Raw genomic sequence first — 15,913 nt, 5'->3', positions numbered from 1 at the left:
TGACAGCCTCCCCTCTTCTTGGAAGGCTTTCACCACTCCATCTGGTGCTTGGCAGTGGACTTCAGTGATGTGAGGCTTGCATGCAGCTGCTGAGCTGTGGAAACCCATTCATGAAGCTCCTGCAGCAGAGTACTAATGTTTACATTAATGTCAGTGGAAGTTCAGAATGAATCAACAGTGTTGCAGACTTTTGTGCACCATGCACCTTCGCAGTTGTTTACCCCGCTCTTCTGCTTTGAGGCTGAGTTGCTGTTGTTCCTAAACTCTTCCACTTTCTAATATTATGACTGACAGTTGACGGATGCTTGTAAATGGAGACTGCATGGCTGATTTTATACACCTGTGGAAACGGGTCTGATTAAAACATCTGAAATCAATAATTAACAGGTGTGGCCAAATACTTTTATCCACATAGTGTGACCTAAACACTAGGAGATCTGCACCCCATATGTAGTCTATTTTCCTTAGAAGTCTGACCTTTTTTTTCTCCAAATTATATTTCAAATGTTTTTAGTGGGTCTAGATTTATTCCATTGTAAACAGGCAAATATTGTAAATATTTGTAAATAGGGGTTAATGGTGGCAAAAATGAGTCAACAGAGGCAGGAACAGCTGGAAAAAAGGACAAAGATGGGCAGAAATTTTGTGTATAGGGTTCAGAAGTGGCAAAATAGCTATAAAGTGGTAGAATGGGTGGCAAAGGTGGTGAGGAGGGATTAAAAAGTGTCCAAAAAATGGGTATAAGTGACACAAAGCAGTTCTAAGAGGCAAAAATTGGTTAAAAGTGGATAAATGAGAGGAAAATGAGGTAAAATGCTATTTGAAAAGTAGCAAAAATTTGTTAAAAGTCGCAAAAATGAGTGGACAAGGGGGTATAATGCTATTTTAAAAGTAGCAGAAATGGGTCGAAGTAGCAAAAATGTGTTCAAATGTTGCAAAAATAGTTTAAAATTGATGAAAAGTGGCAAATAATAGTGGCAACATTGAACCGGGACACTTGCACCAATGCTTCTGATCTAACACACATGCATAATATCAATAAATCACAACTGGAGAGGGCCCATTCTCTGGGTTTGTCAGGGTCCTGGCCAACTCTGTGGGCAGGCCTGAATACACTGAACCAGCCTAGAGCGATGTTTTGGCTTATTGATAATATTTTTTACAGTACAGCAGAGGGCGCTACATCCCTTATTATCATACTGCATAACCAAAGTTACAACCCAAAAGATGATGAAAATGATGAGTAAGCAAATAAGGACGGTCGTGGGTGAAGTGAGGATAAGATTGTCTGTTAAAAAACTGAAATTGCATACTCATTCCCTTCGTCTACCATCAATAATGTGAGAGAGAATAGCTTGAAAATATTTGGAAGTGTGTTAGGTGAAATTTGATTTGTCACATCATTTATTCTTTTACATATTTCTAAACCAAGTGCTTTGCTAAGTTTTTCTTACATTTAATCAAAGTATTTCTCCTCATGTCAAGTCTCCCCTCCGCCCCAGATGTTTAAAACTCCTCTTCCTCTTCTGCCACGTTTTTGCTCCTTTCCAAAGAGAAGGATGAGACTCGGAAGCTGTACCACAGCCTGATTGGTCCAAGATCACGGGAGTCTAATATTAGTCCCGCCCACGAATTGTTTCCGTTGTTCTGATTGGTAGAATACAAAGTCCATCACGGTTACTATGGACTTTGGCTTTACTGGTATCCAAGAGAGGACGTGATTTTTGGTGGATTCGCAGCTTTCAGTAACGACAGGACGGAACACAAAGCAACAAGGAGCCTTTTTTAAAGTAACTACAGCTGAATTAGGTTGTTAATTTTTCGTAGCAAACTATACTGGGGAATTTACGACGCAATGGCACAAAGAAAGAATCCCAAATCCCAACCCAAAAAAGGTCAGTACCCTTTCTTTGCTAGTTTTGGACGCGCCTCTTTGGCTTCTATACATAATCCCATCTAATAACATGCAGTGTCAAGTTATATTCCATATCGGCCAAGATGCATGACCTTCAGAGCAAAGACTAATATGTTATAGCAGCCTTTTATACTCTTTCTTGTATGTGGCTAAGATTAAGATTCAACATAAAACACAAACTCTAGCTTTAATAGTTGAATCGCCCTTGGTTCCCACGGTCATCTTCAGTGAAAACAACGTCCTTACAGGGCGTCTAGAAGCAGCATTAACCGGCTTTAAAACTAAAGTTTATATTAAAACTTTACTCGTTTTTTATAGTTCATCTACGCCGAAGTAAAACGTGATTACCAAAGATTTATATGAATGTCCTTTATGTTGTTAAATTCATAGCTAGTAGTGCTATTCAACAGAAACGCGAAAAATAGGCGGAATGTAAACGGAGTTTAGTGCGAAGATCTCGCGATACAAGAAACTGGGCTATCTTAGCCAGTTTGGCTAGCTGTCAAAATACAGACAAAAATAAGGGTTAAATTGAACTTAAGGCAAAAGTTTGAGGGGAAGGATGCCCAGTCTGACCAGCAGTACACGAAAGTGACCCTTTGAATGATGCTAAGCTAACCTGGCTATTATAATTAATAAGCTAACATGGCTTTCAACCCATCAACTTTAGCACACTGTAGAAGATGCTCCTGTGACATTTAGAGGACTTCAGCGGGGACCAGAGATGACAGTTAACACAAATTTATCAAATACTTAGCTAAATTATTTTTTATAAACAAAACAGTAAAATGTTTTTTTAAGGTACTGAGCACGATTCATGAAAAAGTAGAAATGCACGATATTGTGTACAGCCAATATCCATACGTGGATATTTCTAAACGTATCTGGCTGATATACGTTTGTCCATTGTAAAGAATATCTCTCCTGTATTTTATGCTGTATAATTTTAATCTAATTTCCACTGGTTATTAATCAAGGGTTGTTTTCTTTCCCTTTTACCAAATGTTTTTTTTAAAGTTAGGTGACAAGATTTCGGGGGAGAAAACGGGGATATTTCCTATTCAGTGGTCCAAAACATAAAGTATTTAGGCGCAGAGGGCCTAGCGGTTATGTTGCACCCCACGTAGGTAAACACAAAAGCCAGTTTTTAAAGGATGATTTCATTTAGTAAACGAAAAAAGCCATCCAAACCTACCTGGCCCTATGTGGAAAAAGTCATTGCTTCATAAACAAAAACAACTGGTTAGAAATGTCTTTGTAATTCTTTCCAGACTGATAGATATCAGTGACTTTGTTTCTCATCTGTTCTTGAATTTATTTACCAAATAGTGAAACAAGAATGAGCTTTTGGTCTGCCTGCAGCTACAACCAGAGATGCTGCAGCTACCTAACTTTGAAGAAGAATTTTAAATGTTCACACAGTAAAAATCAGGGACATTTCTGGAGAAAGCACAAGTAAGGGACGGGTCTCTTACAACCTGGACTGTCTCTGGAAATTAGGTATATTTGTTTCCCTCTATTATAGTCTAACGAGTTTAAATAAGGAGCATATCCCTCCGCTCAAACTTCCCATCATTTTTACTGTACTGTATCAGGCGTGGTACCATTAATGGATAAGTGCTGGGCATCCATCATTAGATCTGGACCTTCACTTTAGAGAAACGTAGGCAATATGTAAAGGCTGATACCTAAACCAACTGCTTCACAAACTCTTGGAATGCAAATTCTAACAGCAGGCACGTGTGCGCTGCAACAAAAACAGGCCACGTTGTTCTTAGTCAGCAACACAAATCAGGAGCAGCTTTATCCAAGTTCTGACCGCATACTGCCCACTTCAGCTGCTTAGACGAGTCAAAAATCCTGTATGTTTTGGTATTTGCTGGTTACAGTCAGGCTCCACATCCTCACAGGTGGTGGTTCATCCAGCACCATTTGTTCTTTTTCGTCACATTTGCTTGTCAGACCTCACACATGCAAATAAATATCAAAGAAAGAACCAAACAATAACAAGCAGTGGGCACAGATGTCTTGTTGTTTTTCATGCAAATAGGAAGCTAAGCACATGTCTCTTCTTTGGCTTTGGAGAAGTTTGATTTGAGAGATTTTACTAAGCAGTTGTAATGATAATGAATTAAAGAGCGGCATGGTTTGGCAGTATTTTAAACCAGAAAATGAGGATTGAGTTGATTAAATGCTGTGTGACCCTGAACTGGATTGGAGCAGTGAGCTACCACATGTAGCACAGGTCAGGAGATGTAAACATGCAATTTTGTTTGCAATTTTTGACTGTTTTAAGAGCGCTTTACTAACTTTAGATCAGTTAGCTAAAGACAATTAAATTGCAACTAAATGGATTTAAAATTAGTTGCTGAGAAACATCCCCAATTACACCTGCCCAACTTTGGTTCCTGCCTACATTATTTACTGAAGGCTGATGTTTATTAAAAGTGTCAAAATTGTCCATTACAGATGTTGAACAGATGCATCAGTGATTCCCTGTAAGGCAGAGGTGTCAAACTCAAGGCCCAGGGACCACATCCGGCCTGTGGTACAGTATACCTGGCCCACAAGATCATCACATTTTTATTATAACTGTCCCATCAGTGTGATGTCTGCAAATTTCCTCCAGTACTAAAATGTAAACTTAACCTTGATGATTTCAAATATCCTTGTTAAGTTATACAAATTTGAAAAAGTAAAGAGTAAAAACAATTTGTTAAAACAGTCAAAAATGTGGGAAAATAAATTAATTTGTGTTTTCATTTCATATTTTCAATTTTGCATCTCACAATTACAACTTATGATTTTGACTTTTTTTCATTTTTGACCTTTTCAATTCTTAATTTTGACTTTTTGATATAATATTTTGATTTTTGAGAGCCACAGTTTAATATTTAAACTCATATTTTGACCTTTTAGACTCATGATTTAAAATTTCATCTTACATTTAACCTCTTATAATAATAATAATGATAATAACTTTATTTACATAGCACCTTTAAAAACAGATAAAGTGTTTTAACAGACATAGCAAAAGAAGAACTCAGGAATTCACAAGACAGACAAATTAGCAATAAACCAAACAGAGAAAGTCTTGATAATCAAACAGAAAGTCAAAACAAGCTGAGACACAGATGTCTATGAAATTAGCTGACTTGAAAGGAAAGGGAAAGACATGGATGATCTTAGTTAAGGAAAGACAGTATGAAAAATTAAAGTAAAATCATGAACACGCACATAACAAGACAACATCACATCATTAGCAATAAAACAAAAATAAGATTAATAGCAGATAAAAAGAGAAGGAACAGGTAAGACAAAAAAACTAAATAATAAAGGTTAAAAGCAGTGAGAGCAACAATACGAATAACAGAATGATTATAAAATAAGTTAAAGGAAGTGTCACATAGAAGCAATTCTGTAAAAGTGAGATTTAAGGAGTGATTTAAAAGATTTAACTGAATCTACAAGCCTTATCTCCTCAGGCAGGTCGTTCCAAAGTTGAGGGGCCCTGACAGTGAAAGCCCTGTCTCCTTTAGATTTGAGTCTTGACTTTGGAACAACCAGGAACCCCCACCCCCACCCGAGGATCTAAGGCTGCGTGAAGGCTCATAAGGGGTCAGCATCTGAGTGATATAACCTGGGGCTAAACCCATAAGAGCCTTAAAGATGATCAGTAAAATCTTAAAATCAATTCTAAAAGTGACAGGAAGCCAGTGGGGGGAAGGGAGGATAGGTGTGATGTGATGCCGTCTGTTAAAACCAGTTAAAGCCTAGCTGCTGTGTTTTGGACCAGTTGGAGGTGGGAGAGGGATTTTTTAGTGATGCCAGAGAGAAGAGAGTTACAGTAGTCCAGTAGGGAGAATATTTGGGCGTGTACGATTTTTTTCCGGATCAGCAGGGGGCAAGAGGGGTTTGATTTTTGCGATTGTTCTGATGTAGATGAAGCAGGACTGTACGACTGTTTTGATGTGTTTTTCAAAGGTGAGGTTTGCATCAAAGATTACTCCCAAACCTCTGGCTGTGGGGGTGATGTTTCAGGGTATCCGCAGGGTCTTGAAAAGTATTAAAAGATGATGAATCAATTTTTGGAAAATTAAGACCCTTAAAAAGTATTAAAAGTCTTATCACAACTTTATAAAGTCTTAAATTTTGAAAGTATTTTTTCTGAATTAGCTTTCCAAGAGTTTGAGTCCTAAAAACATCGTAAAAGTGTGTGAATTTATTCATTTTTATTAAAAAACAAAGATGAACAGGAACATAAAAAACAAGGCTATTGTGGGTGCATTTGTAAATTGTCTCTGAGAGCGCCAGAGCAAGCGGGCAGGCGGGTGGAAATTCAAAAGCACAAAGATTTACTATCCCAGCCTATTTGAATTTTGTTGTATCATAGTGGTCTATAGTCTTTATCACAAACTAAAACTGTTAAGTTAAAAATATCACTGATGTAAATGGTTACAGCTTGAAGTGGCGGTGAGGTAATAAAAAATATTGAGAAGGTCTTGAAAAAGTCTTAAAAAGGTATTAAAATTAACTTCAAGATTCCTGCATATACCCTGTGTTTGAGGACAGTGGACTGAAGGAACTTTGGATTTGAGGAATTTGAGGGTTTGGGTAGTTGAATAAATTACTTCTGATTTTGAATCATTTAATTGTAAAAAACTTTGGGCCATCCAACATTGAATGTCTTTGAGATGGTTAAAAACAGCAGCTAGGCTAGTAAAATCACCAGGTCTCAGCAGGAGGTATATCTGTGTCATCAGCATAAAAATGGAAAGACATATTATGATTTTTAATGATAAAACCTAAAGGAAGCAAATAGAAAATAAAGGGGAACCTAAAGTAGAACCTTACGGTACACCCCAGGTAAAAGGAGAGGAAGAAGGTGTGTGGTTACCTGTGGCGACCGCAAAGGTTCTGTTTAAAAGATAGGAATAAAACCAACTGAGTGCAGAGCCCTCGACACCAACCCAGGTCTGGTGACGACTCCAAACTTTAATTCCATATTTGAATTTTATCTCACATTTTGACCTATAAAACTCCTGATTTCCACTTTCTATCTCAAATATTTGCCTTTTAAAGACATTATTTTGAATTTTAATTTTGTTTTTGACCCTCTGAACGAAAAGTTTGACTTTATCTCACATTTTGAGCTATAAACTTCTCATTTTGAGTTTTTAAAAACCTTAAAATAATTTATCATCAGGGCTTATTTTTTTCTCCATAATTTATTACTGATGAAAATGGGGTTGACAGTTTAGGGTTAAATGTTGACCCTCAGGTTAGACCTAAATTCAGAACTGGCCCCTGCTGTGATTGAGTTTGTCACCCTTGCAGTAAGGTAAAAGAATCATAAAAACAGAGACTCGGTTGTTTTAAATTGCATGTATCCAAACCTTTGACAATATGTATTCTACTTTCTTCACCTGCAGCCTAAATAATGCTTTATAGAGGGAAATGTGGATCATGTGACAGGTTAAAAATCTGCATACTGGCCCTTTGTTAGTATAGTTTTGAGAGTTTAATGCACCTTGCTTTATCTCACTTGTATGAAATCTAAAATCCTAACTTTGTAAAGCTTTAAATGAGGACGTGACGTAGCGTCCCTTTAATTTAGGTGAAGAACCGCACAGCTGAGAGCGAGTTCATGTGCGTGTGAACAAACAAGCGTCAAGGTTATTCAGTGGGCTATTCTGTCCTCTCTGGTATCTCACACTCACACATTTGCACACACTGTCCCTGGTTTTGTCAGCTCTAATAATAGTGGGGATCAGGTTCAGGATGGCCAGTGGACTCTAGTACAGCTGGGAGGAAGAGGAGGAGGAGGAGGAGGATGAAGAAGAGGAGGAGCTTTTTCTTTCTTCTGCTTGGCTCACTCACCGTCTGTCGCTCTGCCCAGTCTCTGCTCTAGTTTTGTGTTTAGATGATCAATAATGGGGAATATTGCTTCAGTTAGACCAGATTTATTTTGCTTTTTTATTATTCTTATGTTCCTAACTCATTTTTCTTTTGCGTCTTGTTCCACTTAAGTTAATTGTCGAGCTTTTGTAAAGTTTTAAGTCATTTTGAAGCTGTAATTTTACTTTTTTCCAGTTATATGTTTCAGTTTGGTTTTGAAGTAGAGATTCATATCTCTCTGCTTTAGAATTAGAATACTTTCTTTACTTTTATGCTGGTTTAGTGCTTAGTTAGCTTTTTAAACTCTAGTTTGGTGGGCTAGTCTACTTTTGTTTGCCTGGTTCTTGCCAGGTCGTGGTCTTGGTGGGTTCTACTTTTGATTCAGTAAGGACCTAAGACGCTCCATGCAGCGCTACCGCCACTATGGCACCTCCTACTCCTCCCCCTCTCCCCCCTTGCCCCCTACGCCCCCCTCGCCTCCTGTAGAGGAGATCCATGCTGAAGAGGAGGAGGTGGAGGAGGTGTACACCGAGGAGGAGGTGTACACTGAAGAGGAGGTTTATGAAGAGGAGGTGGCTCCGCTGATTCAGGAGGAAGGAGGAGGTAGGACTGGAGCAGAGATGAGGTTTGACTTGGTTTGGTTCGGTTTGGGCTGGGTTCTGACTCTGATTCTGATTTGGCCTGGATTGGGTTGGTTAGGGAGTGACAAGGAGGTGCAGAAGAAGAAGGAGGAGCAGCAAGTGGACCAGGAGGCAGGTAGGAACGGGTTCTGAGCTTGTTTTGGCATGGATTGGTCTGGTTTGGCATGGTCAGTGGGTGTGTTTATGATGTGGAGCTGTGTTAGGCTCTGGCTCATGGTTTGGTTCTTTTTGGTTTTCATTAACTTGGATCAGTGTGATTTGACTCTGGATAGGAGGCAGCATGCTTTTGATGTGAATCAGAATTTCTTGCAGTTTATTTTCACTGTAAAAGCTGTTTAATATTTTATATTGCTTTGGAAACCCTAATATGAGACTGTCATGTCTCTATTTGGCCAACAGTGTATCCCAGTGTTGATTTGATAGCTTTTGTTATCTACGTGTGGCTCTTTGGGATTTATTCTGGCCTGGCGTGGCTTTAGTTCATCCAAGTCTCCTTCTGGGCTGCTCAGTTTTGGCAAAAAATTTCCAGCGAACTTCGATGGATTCTTATGCACTTGTCAAAGGAAAGGATAACGTCTTTCTTTTTAAATTTTGGCAGTTATAAGGCACACTCACTACAGGGGCAGTAGCCCTATACCATGCTGAAGCCTGCCTATCTTTGGATGGAGATAATTTTATATCCCTGAATAACAATCACATTTCTCATCCTCACAGCTGGATTTAGTAAAGTGTTTCATCAAAAGTTCCTCATCTTATGTGTTTTCCTACAAACAAATAATAAATCATTCTACATTATAACCAACACAATATTAGATTCAACTAGGGCTGAAAAAATTTGAAAAAAAAAAAATAAGAAGAAAAAAGTTCAAAAATGAAGAAAGTAGGATTTCATAGACAATTCAAGAAAAAAAGGCACTTGGATGATTACGTGATATGTAATGCATCACATCTCTGGTGCAAAAGAAACAAGTTTTTAACTGGTTAAAGGAATATTGCACCCTCTGCGATCTGAAAATTGCTGCAGGCCATTTTACGATTTAATCAAATTTTCAATTAATTGCCCGACCCTACCTTGAACGCATGATAAATAGCCACTTTAGCTCGTTAATGCCACTAGTTAACTTTTATTCTGCCGATCCCACCACTGATTTCTAAACTGGATTAATATTTCTAACTAGTGGGACTTGCTACAAAGTTTGGGAGTATTTTTCAGTAGGGCTGCAACAACCGATGATTTCAATCATCAGTTCCGGGGGGGGGGTAAATCCCTTATTTAACATGGATATTCCAAAGCTGTCAAAATAATGTTATAATTTAAATATCTATATTCTTAAAACCATTGAAAACTATGTTTTTATGAGTTCTGTCAAATTAAATAACTTGAACATGTCACAGAGTAAATACAAAAAAATAATACATGATTTAAAAAAAAAATTAAATAATATTTTTTTATGTTTTTAACCTTACCTCCCTCCTTACAAACATATATAAACACTTTTAGATCATACTGATGACAGCAGCCTGGGAATATGAGTTGAATCCCAGTCCTTTGTTGCTGCTGCAAACCACAGCTGTCTAAAATTCCAAAAGCTGTGTCAAATTGATCATAAAAAGAACTGTAGTCTGCTTTTTGTGTTTTTATGTGTACTTAGGCTTGTATTTTTTGACTCTTTAACTTATACCCAGATATTTTACTACACATACAGTGCTTAACAAATTTATTAGACCACCTGCCATATTTGTCTCAGAGATCATCCAGCATTATGAAGTGATTTAATGCGGACTCTTTAATTTTCAGTGAGCTCTCCACGTTTTACCATTTTGAACAGGAATGAGGGATTTCAAACTGAATTCAACCAAATTTGAGCCGGCTCACTGGGCTTCTCTGAGAAGTCAGAAATTAATCAAGCATAACATTCAACCACTAAAACTAATTTTTCTGATCAGGAATGCAAGTAAATAAATATAATTTGACATATTAATCAAGAAATAATAATGTGCTTTACTATTTTTCAGGTTTTTTTGTAAATCAGTAAATTTGAAAATTCATGGATAACAATAATAATTCTATTTTAGCATTAAAAATATCATTTGGGTTAAAGAGCTTCTACATATTGGTGTATTAACCATTGCAGAAACATAAAAAATGATTTTGGTAATTACCAATGCTATTAATTTAGGGCAGCTGTAGCATTTACCTTACTTTGGTTAGGGTTCGGGTGGTCTAATAAATTTGTTAAGCACTGTATGTCTAATTCTGTATTTTTAGCCAGGAGACATTCAGGTTTAAGGCTTCCAGAGCTCTTGACATTTTCTATGACAAACTGAATGGCATTATTACCTCTAAATATACCTCTAAAAAGCTTCCTACACTGTGCAACTCCTATTGGTTGGTTCTCCTTCTGTTGCCTTAACACTTCTTCAAATAAAACCCTAGAGACAGGACACATGTTGTTATAATGACTCTTTAAACCCTCAAGGATTTCTTTGACAGCCCTTCATTCATCATCTGAAATCACAGCACAGAAACTTTCCCAGGATTTCTCCCTTCACTGTCAGACCAAACTAAGAGTTAGCTAAAAGAACAGACTGTTTATGGTTGGGACCATGAGAATTAAGACCATTAACAGACGTAATTATGCTACTAAAGCAGACAGCCGTCGTCATTAGAGAGCCATTTAAGTTCAAAGTGCGGGGTAAACAGCTGCTCGCTCGCTCTCAGGGTCATGTCGACTCTATGTACGTCTCTCACTCTCTATTCCTGGGTCGGCCTGCCCTCTCTGTTTCCTGCCACATTGTCCCTACATGATTTGTGTGTCTTTTATCAGTTGAGGCCCATGCATAAAAGCTCAATATAAATTTCAGAATTTCAGTCCCTATTGTGATGATTGTGCTGTTCTTTTACCTGACATTGGGGATAAACCAGGTTGGTAATTTACCAGCTTGTGTCCTCTGAACCAGTGGTTTTCAACCTTTTTTTTGCTTAAGGCACAGCTAAGATCAAGCCAAAATTTTAAGGCAGTCTAAATCCATATCTATGCGAAATTGCCTATTTAAAATATGTTGCAGTAAATCGAGCATACAGCGTAACTTCAGGCAGGCCATGGAGTCAAGCACTGCTATATAATAGAGATCAGCTGACGACCTGCTGATTTGCTTTTAAGCTTACTATTGGCTAATCGCACTCATGTTGCCATATTTAAACTGCACTAACCTGGCTGTGCTTTGCTGCTACCTCTTCAAGCCACTTTTTACAACCCTCCTCCACCCCAGCTCCTCCTTTACAAAACAGCCACACATGAATATCAGCAACAAGCGCAAATTTACAACTGCCAATAAAGAAAAACTATTTATGACCAACAATCATGTGTGTTTCTTGACAAAGTGGTCTTGACTGAACTTAAGTTATAATTGCAGTAATTATTTATGGTTGTACAAATTGCTACGGCACACCAAGACTTTGCTCAAGGTACACCAGTATGCCTAGCCACACCATCTGAGAACCACTGCTCTAAACTAAAATAGGGGTTTATACTTAAGATGCTTTAATCATTATAGACGTACTGCATGATTTGAATGATTAATTTTCATGTTTCTTAGAGGGGAAGACACCACCAGTGGAGAGCAAGAATGGAAAGAAGACAGAGACAGGAGGAGGAGATGCAGGAGGTGGAGGAGGCTCTAAGTACTCCATATTCACCTGGTTTGTGGTCCTGGCTCTGCTGGGAGTCTGGAGCTCTGTGGCTGTGGTCTACTTTGACATTGTGGACTATGACAGCGTCATCGGTGAGTAGAATGATATAAGTTAGGGCTCCACATCAACCTGTCTGGGTTTAGTTCTGGTATAATGATCTTTACTTGTTTTTTGATGCCTCCACCTGCTTCTGATGGTTCTAGAGCAAAACTGAAAACTATCTTTTTTGTGGTGAAATGCCAAGGTAGATTTAAAAATGTTCTTTGGAGGCTCTAAATGGATACCTGCTTAAAGTAGTCTACTTGCAGAAATCATACATCTGTAAACGCTTGCACATTTAGGTCTCGGTTTTGATCGGTGCATCAAGAGGACTCACTGGTCATATGTGTTCTTCAGAGTGTAATTTTCACAAGACTTTGTAGCCTTTAAGAATTTAAAATTATAGACTGCAACATTTGTGATCAATATGGGTATTTAAAAACAAGCAATAGAAATTATCGATCTATTGCCATTTGGTATGCGAATGCCCAATACGGATATAAATGTCTGTTAAGACACACTTATTTCTTTAACTCCATTTTTGTTCCACTTTTTTACCATCTCTCGCCATGATTTATCTCCAGCCTTTACCTTAAGCCTAAACTAAACGTGACAGTGTCTTAACAGCATGTGACACCCTTAACAAAATCAGCCTAATACAGATGTTTCCATCGTACCGTCCTAACAGCAAGTGAGCAGTGCATTGTGACACAACGTTTTTACCCTGTCGCCTCATTTCTGTCATCAACATTATGGCTGAACAGTAAATCGTATTTCAACCACAATGCTGATACGTGCAGACACAACAGTCACGCTGTGAGGATGTCCCATGTTAGTCACTTGACCTACAGCATGTCACACTACCACTTCTGTGTTGTTGGATGTAACCGAAACATCACGTTTTCCCATCCTGAACCTAATCTAGCTTAAATTCTTCAAAAGGGGTGGAAAATATATCATTAAGAGCGTGCTGGTAGCTTTTCAAGCTAGGTAGAGTTACAGATATCTATCCAATGAGTTGAATTTGTCAGATCATGCTGGGTTCCTTTTAAAGCTCTGCTAGCACATCGAGTGATGTGTGCATGTAAATGATAGGTAAATTCAAGTTTTTTGAGAAGTAATTGGAATAGTGAAGGTGTTTGAACTGAGGCTGGGGCCGATGCATGTTAAAATTTTTCATTATTTTGCAGTGGAGCTTTTGCCTGGTGTAATACCAGGACAGAGTCTGTTAATGTTAGCACTGCTAGCATCTAATAGAAAGCTTTCTTTGCATCCTGCAATAACAAATACCATCTGCATCGTCTTTACCATGTTGTCCCATTTTTGTCGCACAATCTGTGCAAAAATGCACATAAGTGTGTTACCAGTGTAACTGCTAAGAAATGATGACGCAGTGGGGTCCTATGAAGACTGTCTTGAAAAAGCTCTTAAAAGTGTTCAATTCATGTCAGATTTTCTGTATAAACTCTTTTTTGAAATCCAAAAATGATGTAGACTCAAATAAGAAAAAAACACAACTGTTGGTTTGAAGTTTGATTGGTGGCCATTAAAAAACACTTCATTTATCTGGTTTAATTTCATTTTTTGTAAAAAAAAAAAAAAAAAAACAAATCCCAGGATTTATTGTAAAGAGAAAGTTCTTTTCAATGTCATTTAGCCCTATTTGACATAGAGTAGAAATGAGGAAGATTATCAGGCTGCTGCAGTGTCTGACAGGGAGATTTTATTGATTTTCTTTCACTTACTTTCACAGCCTTGTCAGATTGTTTTACAGAAAGAACGAGATAGTGGTGCATTAACAAAATCCACATCCTTGTTTGAAATGTGAGTCTGTAACTTGTGTTAACATGGAGAAAAAATGATTCAGTCTCAAAGACTCCTCAATGCAAAGCACCACACGTCTGTTTCAGTCAAAATAAAAGTACTGGATGTTAGACCATTTACAAGAGTAATACTACCATGACAAAAGGTGATATGTGCATTAAGGACATGCTCTTAAACCAAATCTGAGCCTTCTTCAGATTTCTTCTTCTTCTTTGAAAAAGCAGCAGCTGAAAAGTCTAATTTCCTCATTTTCCAAAGATGTCCATCAACCTTAAAACCTTCAAATGGTACCTGCAAATTTTAGTTTCACAAGACACAGAGGTACACTTAGAAGTTATGTAAAACATGCAGGTTTTCACACAAGAAGATGCTTCTGTTTTTTGTGGTTTTGACAGCCATGCAGGACTTTCACAACCTCTGACGCTCAAACGAAACACTAACAGAGCAGAGACTGCTGTAAATGTCAGAGGATGTCTTTATCTACTCTCAGACTTAACACTTCCTCATTTTTGAGACTCTTTGGCTGCTTCTGGCGAATAATCAGATAGAAAACACAGATAATAAGAACTAAGACAGCCAAATACAGAGAGTATTGTTGTTGGTATTTGTTAAACCATGTAACAATGATGTCAGTGTGATGCTGAGTATAGCTCTGTTTTACAAAGATACAAGTGTGTAAGATACGGAGCCCCGAAAGGGACATTGGCAGAAAAATAGTTTCTGGTGCACATGCAAAATTTTCTTGTGCTCATGAGAAAGTTTCTTGTGTGCAAGACAAAGTTTCTGGCATGCAAGACTCTCTAACACCAGAAAATCACTGCAGGAACAGAAATCCACATTTTTAAATGATAAAATCACATATTGTGCAGCCCGGTGTCTGCTGTACTTCTCTCTAGCTTTGCACTAATTGAGTCCTCTTTTGCTGCAGCTGAAGTTTCTGTTGTTTTTTATGTCCTCTGTCTTTCTTACTCTTGTCCTCTTCTCCCTTTGTTTCTTGCTTCTGCATGCAGCCAGAGCTAAGGAGTTTCATATGAACTTTTCTGAAGTTTTACAAGGTATGCTCTTAATGTTTAAACTCTTGCTCATATGTAAAGAGTCTAAGGCTGTGTATCAAAACAAAGCTTTCTTTAAATCACTGGTTACTATAATCTGACACGCCAGGTGGATTTGTTTCACACATCCATCTGGTAAACCTCCCATAGACAATTTTCAGGAAAGGGCAGAGCCTTTGAAAAAATGGATGAATGTTCTGTCTGTCACATCTCTGTAGCGGCTACGTGATGTCATAGCTGCTACCGAGGAGTAAACTCCATAGAGAACTGCAAAACGTGAACCAGGGTGACTGAAGACGTGCCAGTACACATTTTTTGTTGTTTTTGCAAAGAAAGGAACTTGATGCTGTTCTGCGTTCTTCTTTAAACGAAGAAATGTCACTAAGTTCTGAAAAACGGACACTACAGTAGCATCCACGCTAATCTCTTCTTCCGCCATAATTGGACCGACCTCTTGTTGCTGCTTGCTTACGTCACAACTACCCCGTGCAGAGAAGTGCTGCCTCTTACTCCTCAAACCACGCTGATTGGTCCTGTCACTTTTTTAGAGGGCCCAGTCTGTTCAGATGGGAGCTTTGCAAGATGGATTCGCCAGTGAGAAACACAGAAATGGGCAAATCTATCTGCTTTGCAAGGTTATGGTTACCAGACGCCCTTCAGTATATTTACCCATTGTCTTATAAACCTGATTCTACACTTAATGTGGGTGCATAAAACTTCTAACCAGAGCATATTTGGATTCTGAAACTAAACTCTGTGGTGATTTCAAAGATTGATGAGTCAAAAGAAGATGACAGATGATGTGTGAAAAGTTAAATGTAAGATGTGTTACTGCTAGAGACCTCCTCCT

General features: G+C 38.2%; 1 protein-coding gene across 9 annotated transcripts in view; it reads left to right on the top strand.

Moving 5' to 3' along the window:
• The first annotated feature begins 1,704 nt into the window (after positions 1-1,704).
• The window catches only part of LOC121527265 (aspartyl/asparaginyl beta-hydroxylase-like), a 49,798-nt gene continuing 35,589 nt past the window's right edge, over positions 1,705-15,913 (top strand). For 5 of the 9 annotated variants that reach the window (XM_041814151.1, XM_041814149.1, XM_041814148.1 and 2 more), the window contains exons 1-4: positions 1,705-1,895; positions 8,165-8,569; positions 12,055-12,240; positions 15,022-15,066. In XM_041814151.1, coding sequence (XP_041670085.1) covers positions 8,218-8,569; positions 12,055-12,240; positions 15,022-15,066 — 583 coding nt within the window. In that variant the 5' untranslated portion in view covers positions 1,705-1,895; positions 8,165-8,217. The remainder of the gene's footprint in view (positions 1,896-8,164; positions 8,570-12,054; positions 12,241-15,021; positions 15,067-15,913) is intronic. The other 4 variants (XM_041814155.1, XM_041814152.1, XM_041814153.1 and 1 more) reach the window with 3 other exon arrangements.

This window comes from Cheilinus undulatus, linkage group 19, assembly GCF_018320785.1.
Source record: "Cheilinus undulatus linkage group 19, ASM1832078v1, whole genome shotgun sequence".
Classification (NCBI taxonomy): domain Eukaryota; kingdom Metazoa; phylum Chordata; class Actinopteri; order Labriformes; family Labridae; genus Cheilinus; species Cheilinus undulatus.
The sequence above is the reverse complement of the archived record's forward strand: the minus strand, read 5'-3'. Positions and strand labels throughout refer to the sequence as shown.